This window comes from Pleurodeles waltl, chromosome 7 (assembly GCF_031143425.1).
Source record: "Pleurodeles waltl isolate 20211129_DDA chromosome 7, aPleWal1.hap1.20221129, whole genome shotgun sequence".
Classification (NCBI taxonomy): Eukaryota; Metazoa; Chordata; class Amphibia; order Caudata; family Salamandridae; genus Pleurodeles; species Pleurodeles waltl.
This window is the reverse complement of record NC_090446.1, coordinates 975723625-975744664: the sequence shown is the minus strand read 5'-3', so window position 1 is coordinate 975744664 and position 21040 is coordinate 975723625. Positions and strand designations below refer to the sequence as shown.

Here is a 21040-nt window from a genome sequence, read left to right as displayed (position 1 = left end):
TCACCAGGTTCTGTTATCCAGAATCCTTTGCAAACCTCAAAATTTGGCCAAAAAAACACTTTTTCCTCACATTTCGGTGACAGAAAGTTATGGAATTTGAGGAGCCTCAAATTTCCTTCCACCCAGCGTTTCCCCAAGTCTCTCGATAAAAATGGTACCTCACTTGTGTGGGTAGGCCCAGTGCCCACGAAAGGAAATGCGCCAAAACACTATCTGGACACATCAAAATTATCAATTACAAAACTACCTGTTTTTGCGGGAGGGGCACCTGCGTTTTTGGTGCTGGGCTCAGCAGCCATATAGGGAAACCTACCCACACATTTCTGAAAAATAGACGCCCGATGTAGTCCAGGGAGGTGTGACTTGCATGGATCCTACAGTGTTTTCTTACCCAGAATCCTCAGGAAACCTCAAATTTAGCTGAAAATTCACATTTTTCCCACATTTCTGTGTGGGATTACCTCACTGGGACAAATTTCCTACCACCCAACGTTCCCCTCAGTTTCATGGTAACAATGATACCTCACTTGTGTAGGTGGGTCAAGTGCCTGTGACAGGGAAGAGCCAAAAAACATGTCGAAATTGAGGGGGAACCAAAGCTTGGTCCAAAAGAGCAGGTTGAAAAAAAACATTTTTAGGCTGACAAGTGGGGCAGAATTTTTATCAGTATAGATGAGACATTACTGGGTGGTAGGAATTTTGTGGATTCCTGTAGATTCCGGAAGGTTCCATCTCAAAAATGTGGAAAAAATGAGTGATTTCCATCAAATTTTGGGGTTTGAAGGGCATTGTGGGTAAGAAAATATTGCAGGTTGCATGTGAAGCACACCACCCTGGACTCACCCAGATGTTTAGTTTTCAGATGTGTCTAGGTCTTGTGGATTTTCTACATGGCAGCGTCCCAAAGTCCAAAAAGTGCAGCCCTCACCATTCCAAGTGGGACGCAATAGAGAGTTAGCCAAGCTCTCACGGCACAAATGTAAAACCAAAACCCAAAATAATCAAATGTCTTATTGCTTGCCATGGGATAAGATGTTTTAGTGTGTGGGGGGAAAGCTGAAAGACTGTTAACCCTTCAGTTGGGGTGGGGGCATAACCATGCCCATGGTGGTTGGTAGCCACTACCACACTATTTTTATTTTCTTAAATCCCTGGCATCTAGTAGACTTTCTGACCCCACCTTCCTGGGGTGTGGCTCGGGGGTAATTGCCCCCTCTGCCAACTTGTGGGCAGAACAACTTTGGCCCAATTTATTTGAGGTGGGTGTATGGCCATACCCCCACCCTCTTATTTTGAAACAAAATCTTCCCTGGTCTCTAGTGGGCTTTCTGCCCCCCTGGGGGCAGATGGGCCATCCAAAAATAGACTGATCTGCCCCCAAAGGGGCAGATATGGCCAATAGTAATGTGTCCCCCATGGGGATCGACCCTTGCCCAAGGGGCTGGCCCCCAAACAAAACACACACATACACACACACCAATCCCTGGTCCCTAAGGGGTTTCTGCCCCCCGGGGCAGATCGGCCTAATAAAAATAGGCCGATCTGCCCCCAAGGGTGGCAGAAATGCCCTAAAATAAATTTGCTCCCCAGGGGAACTACCCTTGCCGAAGGGGTCGCTCCCCTTGTGTGAAATTGACACAAATAATTAAAAATCCCTGGTGTCTAGTGGTTTCTGCTGCTTGGGGGGGGGCAGATCAGCCTAATTATAATAGGCCGATCTTCCTCTGGGGTGGCAGAAAAGGCTTAAAATATTTTGTCCCCCTGGGGAGCCGCCCTTGCCCAAGGGGCCGCTTCCCTCATTTAATAATACATTAAAAAAAAAGTCCCTGGTGTCTAGTGGTTTCTGCCCCACTTGGGGGCAGATTGGCCTAATTATAATAGGCCGATCTGCCCCCAAGGGAGGTAGAAATGCCCCAAAAGTATTTTTCCTCCCCGGGGCGCAACCCTTGCCTAAAGGGTCACTCCCCACATATAAAAAATAAACAAAAAAACAATTATCCCTGGTGTCTAGCGGTTTCTGCCCACTGGCCTAATTATAATAGTCCAATCTGCCCCAAGGGGGGCAGAAATGGCCTAAAAATATTTTGCCCCACTGAGGAGCGGCCCTTGCCCAAGGGGCCGCTCGCCTTATGCCTAAACAAAAAAAAAAACCTAAGGCTCAATGAGCCATTCCAAGGACGTAACTGTTATACCCTTGGCTGCGAAGGGGTTAAAACCTAGTGTTTCTCCTATCAGACCTATTTAGTGAAGGAATGCAATAAGAGGCGAATGGGACACAAACAAACACATACACACTCACTGACACCTGTGTGTGCATGTACACACACACACACACACACACGCACAAAACGCACCCCCCAACACCACTCCCAACTTCTCCCCCACCCTTCACACACTCCCCCACACCCTTATCTGCAGCTCTGACTCAGATGTCCCTGGAGGGTTAGGACTGCTGCATCGTGGGGATTCACTCCGAGGAGGTACTTGAAAACTCTGTGAGAATCTGCGGCGTTCCACGAACGGGCAGACTTAGGCATGTTTTGCTGAATTTTAGAGTCGGGAGCTTGTTCCGAGATGCAAAATCAGTGCGAACTGCACTATGCCACGCACCAGAGGGTTCTGCTTCTTGTGTTGATTATGCTGCAGCTCGAGTACATTTTCTTCTCGAGCTGCAGCTTTGTCACCAAGAACGGTCGCAACCCCTGATTTGGAGAAATCTTGCTGGGTGCCCTCTTAGAGACTGAAAATCTCACCAGCGGACACCAAATCTCTTGCTAACTTACCTTTGATAGGCCACGCTTGAGAAACGGTTGACAGAATTTGCACAGCCAAAATACCACCAACTTTGCAGGTGGAGTGAAATGTATTGTACACCCCTACTTGCCACAGAGTGGGATGTAATCAGTGAGAGTTGCTGACCCCACCCTACTCTGTGACATGGTGTCACTGATTAACACTGGGCCCTCGTCACTTCAGGGCTTAAAACTGAAGCGCCCAGGTCCAAGGCAATCAGTAATGCTACCCCTCATCACGAGAGGGAAGGCCTGGTGGACATTTGCTGAGATAAGGAGGTCACGCACACAGGAGCCATACTCAGCCCAGGAAAGTTCAGCTCAGGCAGCCAGAAGCCTGTGCATTTAGCGCATGTCTAGCTCCTGGCTGTCTGACCTGAAAATGAAGTGTCTGTCAGGCTGACCTTTGTTTAGCCTGACAGAGAAGGGCATGTCCCCTCACCTTTTGCCCATTAAGAAGAGTGTCTATGTACGGCCACAACTGTTGAGAGTATTCAATATGCTATTTTTTATTTTAATCTCGCTTGGAGCCACAGAAAAACATGGTGTCCCAGAGTTAAAGCAGAATACACCAATCTCTTGTTATCAGCAGGTAAGGATTTTTCATAATGTGCACAGAGAAACTATTTACAATGGAGAACTAAAGGGGAGTTGGAGAGGAATGAGAAAACATTAACCAGGATGACGGACAATTTACCCATGCATTAGACTCAAGGTATTGTTTTGTCAAACTTCTTTCAAGATGCACACTTGAGAAGAGAAGGCCTTAGTATATTTACTGGTAAGCATAATGTGAATAAGAAACCCCAAAAGCTTTTGGACAGCTTGTCCTTTTACTGAACTCTCAAGACAAGTATGCTTGGTGGAAATTCCACCAGAGGTGTGGCTATTGCTGTGACATTTATGCCGAGCATTCCACTACATGAAATATGTATGGTAGCTATGTGGCGTTCGATAGTCATGGCTAGGACTTTCTAATTTGGACTTAATTTATTTGGGTGGTTACAGGTGTGTCAGGCAGGACTTGTTTTATTTAATTTTATCTGTAGCCTCTATCTCTCTGAGAAACTCGTGCACTGTACAGGGAATAGGGAACAGCGCTTAGCTTAATTATTACTAGGTCTATCTGAGTCAGTCAACAGGCAGTGTTTGTGTCATGGAGGACGTCATGACCTCATGACCCGCCTTTGCCATAACAGACATGCAGCAAACTATGTCAGCACTTATGTCAGTTCAGAGTTATGCTTCAGGCCACACTTTTTTTTTTTGATAAAGAAATTTTATTAAATTTTGCATAGAACAATTATGAATACAGCACAACATGATGCCAACGGGCATCAAAACAATACAATAAAGGTCAAGTCCCCGGTCCCTGCTGCTTTCATCACTAATGTTACTCACCATCCCCTCTTAAAGGCCCGCTACATCCTCCCATTTCCCCCATATCTTCTTGTGTTTGTGTAAGCAACCTCTGGCCTCGTACACAAGTCTCTCTCGCTGCGCACACCAATCCACTCCCCGTCTCCACTTAGTCAGTGCCGGAGCCACCCTGGCCTTCCAGTCTGCCATTATGTCCCTTTTGGCCACCAGACATGCCACCCCTAAGAAGGACCGATCTGCTCTTCGTAGCTCTGTATCTCCCATTACCCCGAGAAGGAGGGGCAATGGCGACCTCTTTACTTCCTTCTGTAGGGCCTCAGATATCTCTTGCACCACCCTTTCCCAATAGGTCATTATAATCGGGCATGTCCATACCATGTGGTAGAAATCCGCTGTATGATACCTGCAGCGGGGGCATTCCGCTGTGGGGCGGAGGCCTGCTTTATGTAACATGGCGGGTGTGAGGTATGCGGTGTGAAGGAAATAGGATTGTATTAAACGGAAGCGTGTGGCCATTGTTAGGGAGCGTGGGGCCATTAGTGCTTCTGTCCAGTCCGCTTCTTCCATGGGTCCCACCCAACTCTCCCACCTTTGGCAAAGCTCTCTCAGGGGTCCCCCAGTGGCGGTGATTAAGGAGCGGTAAATCTGAGAAACCCCTCCCCTTCCCAGGACTCCCATCAGTGCCTTGGCTTCCATGGGGCTGTGCTCAGGTATGGTGTCTCCTGTCTGCAGGTGAACTAGCAGGGCATGACGTAGTTGGAGATATCGATGGAATTGTGTTTTGTTTAAGGAATATTGTTTCTGGAGGTCTTGAAAAGATCGTATATGTGTCCCTCTCCAAATATCTCCCAGCGTGGAGATCCCTATGGTGTCCCATTTCTGGAAGCCCTCCAGACCTGCTACATGTATCAGCTGCTTCCCCTGCCATAGCGGGGTTTGTTGGGTTAGGCGCCCCCACCACCCCGTCACTTTCTGGGCTGTACGCCAACCCAGAAGTACCATTTTGGTCACATCTGGAGTATCCCGGGGTATCGGGCTCCCGTAGAGTATGTCAAGGATCTGTGGGTAGCCCATTGTCTGCAATTCTAGTTGGTATGCGGGGTCTGTCCATCCACCTCCCATCCAGTCATTAATTACAAGTATATGCATCGCTAGATAATAGTATTGAATATTCGACATGCCCAGTCCACCCTCATAAACATCCCTCTGACAGGTTTTCAGCGACAGTCTTGTACGTGAGCCACTCCATATGAATTGGCGTGCTAAAGAATCCATCTCCCTGAACCATCTCACGGGGAAGGGGTGCGGAAAATTCTGCAGGAGGTATAAGATCCTGGGGAGAATCATCATCTTGTACAGCGCTATTCTACCAAGTAGATTCAGGGGGAGGGCCCTCCAGCGCAGAAGGTCGGTTTTGATTTTCTTTGATAGCGGCGTGACATTGAGTTCCCACGCTAGCTCGGGGAGAAGTGAGATATGTATCCCAAGATATTTAAAGCTGTTTCTCCGTATCGGGATATTCCGTTGCCAATCTATACAGTCGTGCGAGCGATGAAGGGGGATCAGTAAAGATTTGGCTGGGTTCAGGGTCAGCCCTGAGGCTTCCGCTAAAAGTCTAAGGATCTCTAGGACGCGTGGGCCGCTTTTGGATGGATTAGAGCTATACAGGAGCACATCATCTGCGTACAGAGCCACTCTGTCTTCCGAACCAGAGGGCCAATGCCAGCCCTCGATCAGTGGGTCGCCTCTCATTAATATCGCCAGCGGCTCTATCACTAGTGCGAAGAGCAGGGGAGATAACGGGCATCCCTGTCGAGTCCCACGACCAATGGGGATTAGGTCGGAGACTACTCCGTTTACCCTAATTCGAGCCGTCGGGTTAGAGTATAGGAGTTTCACCAGTCCCCGGAATTTAGGTCCGAGCCCGTTTTTACATAGGACCTGATTGAGGAAGGACCAATCTACCGTATCAAAGGCTTTTTCGAAGTCGAGTAAAAGCAGTGCCAATTGCGTATGCGATAGCACTTTGTGGTGCGCCAAAGCAAGATGTAATCGTCTGATGCAGTGTCTTGTGCTACGAGTGGGCATAAAACCACACTGGTCAGGGTGCACCAGCGTGGGCATTACCTCCCTCAGTCTGGAAGCAAGGATCGAAGAGAGCACCTTGACTTCCACATTTAGGAGCGAGATAGGCCGGTACGCTGAACATTGTCGTGATGGGGGTTGAGTTTTGGGGATCACCACAATAGTGGCTTGATCAATCTCTGTTGGGAAGCGGCCTTGATTCTCCGCTTCTTCGTACATGTTGAGCAGGTGGGGACCCAGAATATCGCTACATTTACTATAAAATTCCGCTGGAAAGCCGTCGGGGCCTGGTGTTTTGCCTGATGCCAGTCCCGATATTGCGCTGCAGACTTCCACAAGACCGATGGCCTCGTCCAGTCTATCTCTCGCCTCTGGAGTTACCACGGGAAGGGTAATCTCATTTAGTAGGGGGGACTCTCTCTCTCTCAACAGCAGGGCGTGGATGCCTGGCGTATAGACGGGCGTAGTAGGAGGCGAAGCTATGTGCGATTTCCACTGCTGTTTTGACAAGGGTGCCTGAGTCATCTAAGATCTCCGGTATAATACGGTTAGCCATGGGGCGGGTGGCCAGCCAATGCAGTAGTTTCCCGTTTTTATCCCCCCATCCATAAATTCGGCTTGCTGAGGCTCTCCACATGTGCTTGGCCGAATCTAGCATTATATGTTTAATATCTTCTCTTACCCTGGTCAGTTTCCTCATGGTCGTGGCCGATGCCAAGTTTATATGTTGGCATTCGAGTCTCCGGGCCTTGTTCTCTAGCTCGGTGATTTGGGAATTATGATCTCGTTCACGGGACCGAAGAATGCTTCAAGCATGTCCTCTAATAGTGGCCTTGCAAGCAGCCCATAGCATTCCTGGGGATCGAACCGAGCCTTCATTTAATTCGAAATATTGGTCTAGGTGCAACCTGATCTCTTGGGTGTACTCTGTATCTTGTAAGTGCCACGCGTTCAAGCGCCGCTTCAGGCCACACTTAATTGTATTTTGCAATGATCGAATTGCCATAAAAGTGGCATATATTTCAGAGGGTGGAGGGATATAGTGGCAGGGAAGAGCATGGATTTAGGATGAGAACTCGAGGCTAGGAGCATTGCAAATGACTGATTTGGGAATCTGTTACAGAAGTGTTTGGATGGTATAGTAGCATACTTTCCATTATCCCTTTGCACACCACTTGGTGTGCACTTTGCACATGCACATCCGCTAGAAGATGTCTATTGGGGTGCAAGGGTGACTATAAGTCAATGGGCACTTTTTTGAGTTATATTCAATAAGCACCTCTGCTAAATCAGTCCACTTTAGAAGATACAACGTAGGTAGACATTGAGCTTATTGAGTGCGGTGACTGTTGTACTACATTTGCATTCCAGTCCCTTTGCTACCTCCTGGAGTAAGCCTTTTCTGTTTGCTATTGCCACCTTTAGCAGGATAAGTTTACAAAATGAATAACTGTGCTACACAAATAGAATGAAATCATCTTCATAGAAAAATGAAAAGTTAAGTAAAGTGTCCACATAGATACTGTTCAGGACCCACATACGGCTCGGGCGCAAGAAAACATCTCACAATCTACTTTGCCTTTTTCCCATTGTATGAAAATATTGTTGAGGGGAGAGTTTGGAAGCAGCTTTAATAAGGCAGCAAGTGCTATAAAAAGACCTTGACAGGACCAACAACAAGGTAGACATTTCACTGAGAGGCGACAGGAGCCACCACTACATATGGTCCAGTGTTATGTTTTAGCCATGAAACAAGGAGATCTGGCATATAACATCTTTACGACCTTAACTAAATAAGCTGGCAGTACTCACTGTATTATAAAGCACAGTGGTATTCCCCAGGTAAGGGTAGTCCTTTATCTTGGCCACCAGAGTCGATGCCACCACAGCAATAGTTTAATGAGCATTGATACAGAAGGGCCATGGATTTAAATCCCAGACTCTCCATTTAGCGTAATTTTGCGCTCCCAGGGCATTCCAATTTTGAACTTATTCTCCTGCTTTCATTATTTGGTAAGCTTGCAAGTCTTTAGAATTACTCTAACTGCTCCTTTTAATTGTGGTTACAAAAAAAGACTGGATATTATTTTGTGATTAGGAGGGATTAGGTGGCTGGACAGCACCCAGTTTCATTGTTTTTTCACCAAAATGTAACACTGTGGTAAAAGTATATGGTTTCTACAAAGCAGTACAGTGTTGCAGTTTCAGGCCTCTTGAATTATTAAAATTTTGGATCTTGGGCAAATCACACTTTCTTCTGTGCCCTAATCTGACATTATGCCCCCACTTTGAATCAGGTTCAATGAAAGAAATTAACATCAAGGCTATATCCCCAGCAGCGGGCTGCTTGCATGGTTTCAATTCACACACATTCCCACTTTTCCCTATTATCACATCTAAAGGTGAACGTTTTAGAAGCTGGTTGTGCATGATCCCTCCTTTGCTGCAGCTACTCCTTCCTTGTCACACAATAAATGAATGCTTGTGGCAGGCAAGCACCCCTTCACAGTTCATGTAGGGCTGAAACCAGAGAAAGCAACACCCTGTGAGGCAGTTTTGTGGCAGCCCTCTGGGAACCTGATGAGATGTTGTCCTGCTTATCCTCAAATTGAAAAAAAGGTAGAGGCGGCTCCTCTGTTATGGCGGAGGAGCGCCCTCCCCTAGCAGCAGGAGCTGCAATCCTTTGATAATAAAACAATAATGAACAATGTTTATTATCATTTTATTTTTAAAGGGGCAGGGCCCTGGGGTTGACGAACACAGAGGGGAGTGCACAGAACACTTCCCTCAGTGCACATGTGTGTTTGGCCAGCCGTCTCGGGCTGGCCAAACACACATGCGCACAAGGGCTCTCTACAATCTGGCACTGTGTTCCCGGGTTGGAGAGAGCAAGCCCAGGCTCCCAGTCTGTGTTGGAACGCCCAGCCAGGGCGCTCCAGCCAATCATAACGCTGCTCTCAGCAGCATCATGATTGGCCGCAGGGCAGGCTGGGAGCCTGTGCCTGCAGCACGGCAGAGAGCAGAGGTGCGGCAAAGGTAATTTTTTTTTTAAACTATATATATTTTATTTTTGTTCGCGCCAGCCCCGTCCCACCACTTTTCCCAGTCGCCAGCCGTGACTGGAAAAAGGTGCTGCATTTCCCATTCACCACCAGCTTATTGTAGTCAGTGGGACAAGCCACCAAAATGTTGGAGGGAAGGACAGAAACTGGGACAGTTGGCCACCCTAGTTTTGGAGTGCAAGTAGAGGTGGTAGGATCGAGGAGATCAGAAAATGGTTGACCACAGATGTTGAAAAGGGGAAGAACAGGAGGGATGAAATAGTTGAGCCTTTTCAATTCTGCAAGTGCCAGGCTGCTTTATGGAGAAAGTTCACCAAGGCTTACTGTTTAGCTGTAACCAGACGGACTAGATTGGAACAATTTGGAGAGGCTGTATATATGTGTCCTGATTCACTGTAGTTAGCATTTGCCACTCCCAAAGCCACTCTGTGGTCATCCTGATGTTCTGAACTTACTCAAATAAGGATCTGCATAGGGTGCTGCAGCTCTCTTGAGCTTGTGGAGATGCTATATGTAGCACACTGGAGAGCAACCCTTCTATCAGTCCAGAAGGCATTATTTTTTGCATGGAACTTAATATGCAAGCTGATGTTGGTCCAGGGATTGTGACCTGCGGTAAGTAGCACCTTGGCCCAGTGGCTTGTAATCTGGAAACATCATTTTGGGCATTTTAGTGGATTTCAGAACCAAGTTTTGAAGTATTTGAAGCTGGATAGCTTTTTTTCAGAGGAGCATCTTACTTTTCTCAGTAGCTTCCTACTGACACATCATAGGCCTTCATTACTTTTTATGTGTGAAGAGAATGAGAGTTGGGAATCAAAGAAGAACTGATTGGACATTGCTTCTTGGCCCGTTTGCAGGATATGGGCAAAATGCACATAGTCTGTCCCACATAGTCAGCAGTGTGGTACAGTAACCGTGACCGGTTGGGAAGGCAGGATTGCATCAAGCACAGGTTCACTTTTCCGCAGAGGGGATATGCTATGCGGCCTAGTGAGAGGCTGAAGAGTTGGGTTGATGACTTTGGTGATTAGATCCTCCCAAGTAATACTTCTTCTTTCTTCCTGGCAGGTATGAGAAACAGTTGGAACAGGAAGAGCAGTCCCTACAGCAGCAACGAAGGAGATTGTACAGCGAGGTGTCTGAGGAGAAGGAGCGCCTTAACCAGCAAGCGAGCAGGTCATTCATACCATAATTGTAATTTGTTTGGCAGGAGTGCACAGATTTACTGGCTGATATCGAAAAGGACTATAGCTGTTGAAGGGTTTTATAAAACGTTATGCCTTGCTTTTATTTTTGGTATTTTTGTTCCAAGTGTCTTACAGTTTTTATTTTGTAGAATCCGTTTAAATGTGGTTTCATTCATTGTTGTGTAGTCTGCATGGATGTATGTGGAAATAACCCCGTCAATATGCAGATCTTATCCTTATGCAAACTTGTAGCATGTACTTTAGGCGTGCATTAAGAGAAAGAACCGATATCTGCTTCCTGGAGGCATTTCATACCAGGCAGAGTAGAGTGTGATATCTCTCCTGATAAGTAGAGCCTTAGAAGAAACCACCCTTTGCTTCGTAGAAGACCAAGTGGAATACAAAGCAGTTCAATAATAAAATGTCAGTGTTATGACCAACCTGCTGAACTCTTGAGTTCTGACCAATGCTTCTGCATGTGACCAACTTGTGAATTCTTTGGCGGACCACTGAATCAATCCGTGTCTCCATACCTTGATGTGCCAAAACGGGAAGACCTTAAAAACAGATAAACAGCTGATTTCAGCCTGAAAATAACCAGATATTTACATCATTAAAAAAAAAAAAACTTTCTACAGAGACATGAAATACATCACTAAAAATAGCAATAATGAAAGCAGCAGAATGTATTACAGACATAGACAATCCTCAGTCTACGGGAGAACGCTGAGTTCCACCATACTCTAATGCTTTACTACTTCATTCCAGAGGCTTTTAACAAGGGATCCATCTTAAAGGTGATAACCGTGTTAGCGCGTCAGAGCCTTGATATGTAAACTTACAAGGAGACACGCCTAGGCCGATGAACCTTTTGACCACGTTCGGAGACTTCGAAGTATCCTTCTAGCATTACAATCAATATCTCAATAACCCAATCAATCTCTTAGTAACCAATCAACAAGATAATCAATAACATTTAATAGAAATCAATAACAACATCACCATGACCTTTCGGCAATGAAGAACCACACAAATCTAGTTAAGTGTTAGGATATTTACTCCCTATTGATTACAATCTAATGGTCAGCTCCCTTAATCTCATTAGCATTCAATCTCATTAGTAAGTTTTCAGATACATAATTTGAACACAGTTAATCAACACATAGAGAGTATTCATTTAAGCATTAAATACATAATTAATAAGAAGCAGCTTATTAAGGTCTCAGAGTACAAGATTCAACAAAGCAAGAACTCAGTCATTTGTCTATTTGCTTCCTTATTTGTGAACACCTTAGCTAACCTCGAATTAGCATGTTGGGCTTCATGCAAAACAATTTAGCAAACACAAATTTGGAAAACATCTAACTATGGCCCCTATCAAAAGAGCAGTTGGTACCTAGAAAGAAAAGGCAAACAGATAATTAAAATTTTCATCAGATAGTTACCCCTCCAACGAATCAGCAATCAGCATCAGTCTGCGTCCTCAGGACCTCAGTCGATTCAGCATTCAGCAAGAACAGGACCGGGCAAAGTCTCAATATGGCATAGTTAAGACTAAGGCACTTCCCTCATAAGGAGAAGAAGTAAGTATCAGATAAGAATTCAATAGAGGATGGTTAAGATATCAGAACAGCAAATTCTCAAAGAATAATGGCAAAAAGTGTCCCAATAATGGCTGATTTCTTCCCGGGTCATGCTGTTATATCAAAACTGTCGAACTAGCCCTTAATTCCCCATTGGATCAATTTTGGTGCATCATTATCTCTGTCCAATAATTCTCCACGCACCTTACTAGAATGTTCCACAAAACACAGTTCTCATGCAGTTGATTGGCCCATGTTGTTGACGTCTTCATCGGTAGGAATGTCAGGTAAGAAAAGTTACACTTTATGCTCCAGTCAGTAGTCCCATTGTCTTCTCCTAGTCTAGGCAGCCTTGCACCTGTTACGAATTACACTGTTGCATTCGGCCTGAATGTCTCCTTGAGCAAGTCGGGTCCCATGAGAAAGAATTTACTAAGGCTACACACATATCTCTAGCTTCTGGAAAAGTACAGCTTCGTGTCCTTCAGAAAGATAGCACATTGCACGTTAGAAAAACACAGTTTAATATGACAACAGGCAGCTAGGCCCAGACCCTCGCTAAACTAAGGCCTAGTGATTAAGTTAACAAACCCCTAGTACATGATTCTAATTAAGATATACTAATACAAATTCAAAACGTTAGTACATGATTTATGCATCATTAATAACTTTTATTAGTATTCATATACATTGATGGCCACTCCCCGTGGGCACATTTCAGACGCATGCATTATTTTCTATGTTTGCACATTTTCTATGCCATTTCCTTTCACAATATATTGCAAGCTTTTCATATTAATATTAATTTTAAAAGACACACTCCAACAACCTTCATAGTGCTTTTAACTTTGCCATCCCTTGTGAATCCTCCTTTGATTAGAGAAAAACAAAAGACAGATTGAGACTGTGTTGAAATATTTATTTAAAACATACTGTGATGAAATGCATGGCAGAGTCCCCCACTAGCTGCCGAACAGAATAAATGGAGTTTGGAACTTGCTGGGAGGCAGGTATCTTGCTGTTTGGTAATGAAATATGTGTTTGTAATATTGGAAAATTGGAATTTGTAAATGTTCAGTTTTTATGTGGATCACTCACAAGCAATCTAATTCGGGGAGATATCTCCTGAGCATTACCACCCTCTCTTGAAAGGAGAAACCTCTGTCACCTCTTTGTAAGAGAGAGAGAGGGAGAGACGTGCTATGAACTGAAAGGGCGGAAACGATGCCTTTTGACACGCCTGTATTCAGATACAACACTGACTCATGCAAAAGTCTGCATATGTGTGGAAAAGGGATTCACTGCTTTCTCAAAGCTTTCTGTTTTAATTAACCAAACGTTGTGGAAAGACACAACATGGATTTATTGTTTTTGGAGGCGGCCTGCCACAAAATACACCATCTTCATGAAACTCCTGGGGAATGACGTGAGGTTGAAATGTGGTTCCGTACATTTAAGGCTGCCCCCCTCCTCCTACATCTATAGTAGATTTTCTGTGGCCGTTTACAATGTTAGCATGAAAATTTTCATCTTGAAGCTTTAAAAGCATCATGTAATCCAGCCCTTTCAGCGCTTGCAAAATTTGTGCCAGATTATCCATCCTGAATTTCTGCTTTACAAGAAAATCAACGAGAAATCGGAAATATGAAACAGGACACCAATCCCCCCCATTTCAATCTGGAAGCCTTCCTTTTTGACTTTCAGAAGGAGGAAACGTATGCACAACGTTTTTTCTTTTTTATTTTTCAAAATTTCAAAAGCAAACCGCAAACACATTTCAAGGATGATTTACAGTAAAGTTCCGCTCAAATCCGTTTCTGTTTCCTTCCTAAACTCTCCCATATATAGAGCGTATTAGAGTAATTTCACTCGATAGCACCCATAGTTGCTAATAATGCAACTAATGGTCACTTATTCTGTCATATTTCTTTGGACATTTCATCCTTCCTAAATATTTTTTGCAAAGCCTTACCAGCATCTGACTCTTTGCCACGTGTCTAGTTTTAGGGTGTTGTAATTACCCCATTCTCTTGTAGTGGCTCTTTGTGCCATCATACTTGGCTTTGACTTTGTGCAACTCCTGTTGCCTTTTGGCTAGCTTTCTGCTATACAAATATTACTTACAGACAGATACTGCAAACATACATACATCAGGCTGATGGTTTGGCCGGTAGATCCCATCTAAATCCCCAGTACTGCCCCATCATTTCATCATGCAACCTTGTCCAGATATTTCCACTCGCCCTGCATTCCCATATTGTGTGAAGGAAAGTTGCCATTTTAAGAAATTAACAAGGCACAACCCAGTATTCCTGGGAACCTGGGTAAAATTCTATGATTGGGAAGTGGTTCCGTCAGATGGAGTAAGTAAGAACCTCTTGCTGATACGAGATAGGAAAGTGACTGAATCAAAGACCTATCTATGGAATTAACCTGATAAAATCCGTGTTATAATATCTATTATAGCTACATGAAAATAACAAACAAGTAGGAGCTTCATACTGCGGCGTGGTGGTTAGTCATTTGTGACAAAACCAGGAAAGTGCAAAACTCATAAGCGAAAGTCATTGTTGGCAATTTATATCAGAATTTTAAAATACTGACAGCGTAAGTTCAGGGTTTATAAATTGCACAGTTACTTAACACTTCTTGTTGTATTTTAAGCAGATTGAGTTATCTATGTATCTCGTAAAGTGCAGCCATGAAACTCTCAAGTTTTTATTTTAATCAATTGAAGAATGGATTGAATGGCCACCTCCAGAGGCGGTGACAGAACCTTATACCAATGCACAAGTTTGGTTTCTCCAAAGTCTGCAGTACCTTCTCCCGCAGACCAGATAGATCAAGAAAGCAATGGTTCTATAGATCTTGGAAATAATCCTTTCCTCTCTTTCTTACATCGGTTTTCTAACCTGATGTGAGAAGTGGTCTTTCACCCCAACTTATGCGTAAAGCATGGAATATCTGTAGATAATGAAAATACTTATGGTGGGTAGCTCGTATTCTGTTTGTAGTTCAGAGAAGGATGTAATTATATGTTCGATGGCATCTGTCGCTGTAGATACACATGTTGTGCATAGCCCGCCATCTGGTGTTGGGTCGGAGTGTTACAAGTTGTTTTTCTTCGAAGAAGTCTTTCGAGTCACGGGACCGAGGGACTCCTCCTCTTTGTCTCCATTGCGCATGGGCGTCGACTCCATCTTCGATTGTTTTCTTTCCGCCATCGGGTTCGGACGTGTTCCTTTCGCTCCGGGTTTCGGAACGGAAAGTTAGCTAAATATCGGAAAAATTACGTCGGTATTGTTGCGTTCGGGATCGGCTTAGTTAGAATCGACACCGAATCGAAGAGTGAAGAGCTCCGGTACCCTTCGGGGTAGTTTTCGATCCCCCGTCGGGGCCTGGTCGGCCCGACCGCGTGTAAAACAACGCTGATGGAACGGACCCCGTTCCGTTTCTGTCCTAAATGCCACAACAAATACCCGTATACAGACCAACATTTGGTCTGTAACCTGTCCCTGTCGCCTGAGCACAGTGAAGAGACTTGCGAGGCCTGGCGTGCGTTCCGGTCCCGAAAAACACTCCGTGACCGTCGAGCCAGAAGACTGCAGATGGCGTCCACGCCGACAGCTCACCGAGAGTTCGAGGAACAAGAGGAAGAAGAAACCTTCTTGATCAAAGAATCGGACTCCGAGGAATTCGACGACCAAAAAACTGTGAGTAAGACGTCGAAGCCAGCACACAAGAAAAGTGACAAGGCCCAGGGGACGCCACTGCCACCAGACCATGGCTCGACCCATAAATTCGGTGACCGACCATCGGCACCGAAAAAGGCCGAAATGGTGCCGAGATCGTCCGACTCCGGTCGAGACACCGGCACGCAGCCTTCTCGGGACCGAGAAAGTGCTGCTGAAAAACATCGACGCCGAGATAGCGGAGCCGAAACTGCTCGACGCAGAGACAGCGGCACCGAGGAAGATCGACGCCGAGAGGGTTCGACTCTGAAAAAGAAGAAGGTCACCTCGGAGCCGAAAAAGAGTACAGACAGGGTTTCGGTGCCAAAACGACCCGCAACCGACCCAACTACCGGTTCCTATTCAGAGGAGCAATCACTGTCCTCTCAGATGCGAAAGCATAGATTTGAGGAAGAGTAGCAATCCACCGAAGTGGACCACACTCAGAAACGTATTTTTATACAGGAAGGAACAGGGAAAATAAGCACCCTTCCCCCTATTAGGAGAAAAAGGAGACTGGAGTTTCAGTCAGACCAAGCACCACAAACAAAAATGGTGAAAAAGGTAACTCCGCCACCCTCTCCTCCACCTGTAACTAACGTTTCACCGGCACAAACTCCATCACATTCCCCGGCTCACACCACCATGAGCCAAGGTGACCAGGACCAAGACGCTTGGGACTTATACGACGCCCCAGTGTCGGACAACAGTCCAGAGGCGTATCCTACAAAGCCCTCACCACCGGAAGATAGCACAGCATACTCACAAGTGGTGGCTAAAGCAGCAGAGTTCCACAACGTGTCCCTACACTCGGAACCAGTCGAGGATGACTTCTTATTCAACACCCTCTCCTCCACCCATAGCTCCTACCAAAGCCTGCCTATGCTCCCAGGAATGCTTCGGCACGCAAAGGAAATCTTCAAGGAGCCGGTCAAGAGTAGAGCAATAACACCAAGAGTGGAAAAGAAATATAAAGCACCTCCCACAGACCGTTTTCATCACCTCACAGCTGCCACCAGATTCCGTCGTAGTAGGAGCAGCTCGCAAGAGAGCCAACTCCCACACATCTGGGGATGCACCACCCCCAGATAAAGAGAGCCGCAAGTTCGATGCAGCCGGAAAGAGAGTTGCAGTACAAGCTGCAAACCAGTGGCGCAACGTTAACTCTCAAGCACTACTTGCGCGCTATGACAGAGCCCATTGGGACAAGATGCAACACCTCATTGAGCATCTACCCAAAGAGCTACAAAAAAGGGCGAAACAGGTGGTTGAGGAAGGACAGAACATATCTAATAATCAGATACGCTCCTCTATGGATGCAGCGGACACAGCTGCAAGAACAATTAACACATCTGTGACTATAAGAAGGCACGCATGGCTACGAACGTCTGGTTTTAAACCAGAGATACAGCAGGCAGTGCTCAATATGCCATTCAATGAGAAACAACTGTTCGGACCAGAAGTGGACACGGCAATTGAGAAACTCAAAAAGGACACTGACACTGCTAAAGCCATGGGCGCACTCTACTCCCCGCAGAGCAGAGGCACTTACAGCACCTTCCGCAAAACAACCTTTAGAGGGGGGTTTCGGGGTCAGGCCACACAAGCCAGCACCTCACAGGCAACACCGTCCAGCTACCAGGGACAGTACCAAAGGGGAGGCTTTCGGGGCCAATACAGAGGACAATTCCCTAGGAATAGGGGAAAATTTCAAAGCCCCAAAACCCCTACAACCAAACAGTGACTCACATGTCACTCATCCCCTCCACACAACACCAGTGGGGGGAAGAATAGGTCAGTATTACCAAGCATGGGAGGAAATAACTACAGACACTTGGGTCTTAGCAATTATCCAACATGGTTATTGCATAGAATTTCTACAAATCCCTCCAAACATACCACCAAAAGCACAGAATTTATCAAAACAACATTCAGACCTTCTGGAAATAGAAGTTCAAGCATTATTGCACAAGAACGCAATAGAACTAGTACCAAAGACACAAATAAACACAGGAGTTTATTCACTGTACTTCCTAATACCAAAAAAGGACAAAACACTGAGACCAATCCTAGACCTCAGAACACTAAACACCTACATCAAATCAGAACACTTTCACATGGTCACGCTACAAGAAGTGTTACCATTGCTAAAGCAACAGGACTACATGACAACCTTAGATCTCAAAGACGCGTATTTCCACATACCAATACATCCGTCGCACAGGAAATACCTAAGGTTCGTATTCAAAGGAATACATTACCAATTCAAAGTATTGCCCTTCGGTTTAACAACTGCACCAAGAGTCTTCACAAAGTGCCTAGCAGTAGTGGCTGCATACATCAGAAGGCAGCAAATACACGTATTCCCGTATCTAGACGACTGGCTAATCAAGACCGACTCACTGACAAGGTGCTCACACCACACAGATCAGGTCATACAAACCCTCTACAAACTCGGTTTCAACATCAACTATGCAAAATCACACATTCTGCCGTGCAAGGTACAACAATGCCTAGGAGCCACAATAGATACAACAAAGGGAATAGCCACTCCAAGTCCACAAAGGGTTCAAAATTTCCAAAAGATTATACAACTCATGTATCCAACACAAAAAATACAGGCGAAGATGATATTACAACTACTAGGCATGATGTCCTCATGCATAGCCATTGTCCCACACGCAAGGTTGCACATGCGGCCCTTACAACAGTGCCTAGCATCACAATGGTCTCAAGCACAGGGTCAGCTTCTAGATCTGGTGTTGATAGACCGCCTAACATACCTCTCGCTTCTATGGTGGAACAACATAAATTTAAACAAAGGGCGGCCTTTCCAAGACCCAGTGACACAATACGTGATAACAACAGATGCTTCCATGACAGGGTGGGGAGCACACCTCAATCACCACAGCATACAAGGACAATGGGACATACATCAAAGAAAGCTGCATATAAATCACCTCGAACTACTAGCAGTTTTCCAAGCATTAAAAGCATTTCAACCAATCATAACTCACAAATACATTCTTGTCAAAACAGACAACATGACAACAATGTATTATCTAAACAAACAGGGGGGGACACACTTGACACAGCTGTGCCTGCTGGCACAAAAAATATGGCAATGGGCAATTCACAACCACATTCGCCTAATAGCACAGTTTATTCCAGGGATCCAGAATCAACTTGCCGACAATCTCTCTCGAGATCACCAACAGGTCCACGAGTGGGAAATTCACCCCCAAATTCTAAACACTTACTTCAAACGTTGGGGAACACCTCAAATAGACTTATTTGCAACAAAGGAGAACGCAAAATGCCAAAACTTCGCATCCAGATACCCACAGGCAGTCTCAAGGCAATGCCCTATGGATGAACTGGTCAGGGATATTTGCGTACGCTTTTCCCACTCTCCCTCTCCTTCCATATCTAGTAAACAAATTGAGTCAAAACAAACTCAAACTCATACTGATAGCACCAACGTGGGCAAGGCAACCATGGTACACAACACTGCTAGACCTATCAGTAGTACCCCACGTCAAGTTGCCCAACAGGCCAGATCTGTTAACGCAACACAAACAACAGATCAGGCATCCAAACCCAGCATCGCTGAATCTAGCAATCTGGCTCCTGAAATCCTAGAATTCGGACACTTAAACCTCACACAAGAATGTATGGAAGTCATAAAGCAAGCCAGAAGACCATCCACTAGACACTGCTATGCAAGCAAATGGAAAAGATTTGTTTGCTACTGCCATCATAATCAAATTCAACCATTACACGCATCTCCAAAAGATGTAATGGGTTACTTACTACACTTACAAAAATCGAACCTGGCCTTCTCTTCCATTAAGATACACCTAGCAGCAATATCTGCATACCTGCAGATTACCCATTCAACTTCACTATTTAGGATACCTGTCATTAAAGCGTTTATGGAAGGCCTCAAAAGAATTATACCACCAAGGACACCACCCGTTCCTTCATGGAACCTCAACATCATCTTAACAAGACTCATGGGTCCACCCTTTGAACCTATGCACTCTTGCGAAATACAATTCCTAACATGGAAAGTTGCATTTCTCATCGTCATCACATCTCTAAGAAGAGTAAGTGAAATTCAGGCGTTTACAATACAAGAACCTTTTATCCAACTACACAAAAATAAAGTAGTCCTAAGGACCAATCCTAAATTTTTGCCAAAGGTTATTTCACCGTTCCACCTAAATCAAACGGTAGAGCTACCAGTGTTCTTCCCACAGCCAGATTCCATAGCTTAAAGGGCACTACATACATTAGACGTCAAAAGAGCACTAATGTACTACATCGACAGAACTAAAAACATCAGAAAAACTAAACAACTGTTTATTGCATTTCAAAAACCTCACGCAGGAAACCCAATATCGAAACAGGGTATAGCCAGATGGATAGTTAAGTGCATCCAAATCTGCTACCTTAAAGCAAAAAGACAACTGCCCATTACACCAAGGGCACACTCAACCAGAAAGAAAGGCGCTACCATGGCCTTCCTAGGGAATATTCCAATGCACGAAATATGTAAGGCAGCCACATGGTCTACGCCTCACACATTTACCAAGCACTACTGTGTAGACGTGCTATCAGCACAACAAGCCACAGTAGGTCAAGCCGTACTAAGAACCTTATTTCAGACTACTTCCACTCCTACAGGCTGAGCCACCGCTTTTGGGGAGATAACTGCCCAACATGTGTATCTACAGCGACAGATGCCATCGAACTGAAAATGTCACTTACCCAGTGTACATCTGTTCGTGGCATCAGTCGCTGAAGATTCACATGTGCCCACCCACCTCCCCGGGAGCCTGTAGCCGTTTGGAAGTTAGCTTCAACTTTGTACATTTGTAAATATATTAAATCTTAGATAGGTACATACTTATTCACTCCATTGCATGGGCACTATTACTAACAAACAACTCCTACCTCACCCTCTGCGGGGAAAACAATCGAAGATGGAGTCGATGCCCATGCGCAATGGAGACAAAGAGGAGGAGTCCCTCGGTCCCGTGACTTGAAAGACTTCTTCGAAGAAAAACAACTTGTAACACTCCGACCCAACACCAGATGGCGGGCTATGCACAACATGTGAATCTTCAGCGACTGATGCCACGAACAGATGTACACTGGGTAAGTGACATTTTCATATCTCACATCACATCTCCTGATTCTGAGAGTCCTATT

At 45.2% G+C, this 21040-nt stretch overlaps 1 protein-coding gene across 4 annotated transcripts in view; it reads left to right on the top strand.

The window, feature by feature from the left end:
* The window catches only part of CEP131 (centrosomal protein 131), a 313831-nt gene that overhangs the window by 211442 nt on the left and 81349 nt on the right, over nt 1–21040 (top strand). For all 4 annotated transcript variants that reach the window (XM_069199754.1, XM_069199751.1, XM_069199752.1 and 1 more), the window contains one exon: nt 10391–10498. In XM_069199754.1, coding sequence (XP_069055855.1) covers nt 10391–10498 — 108 coding nt within the window. The remainder of the gene's footprint in view (nt 1–10390; nt 10499–21040) is intronic.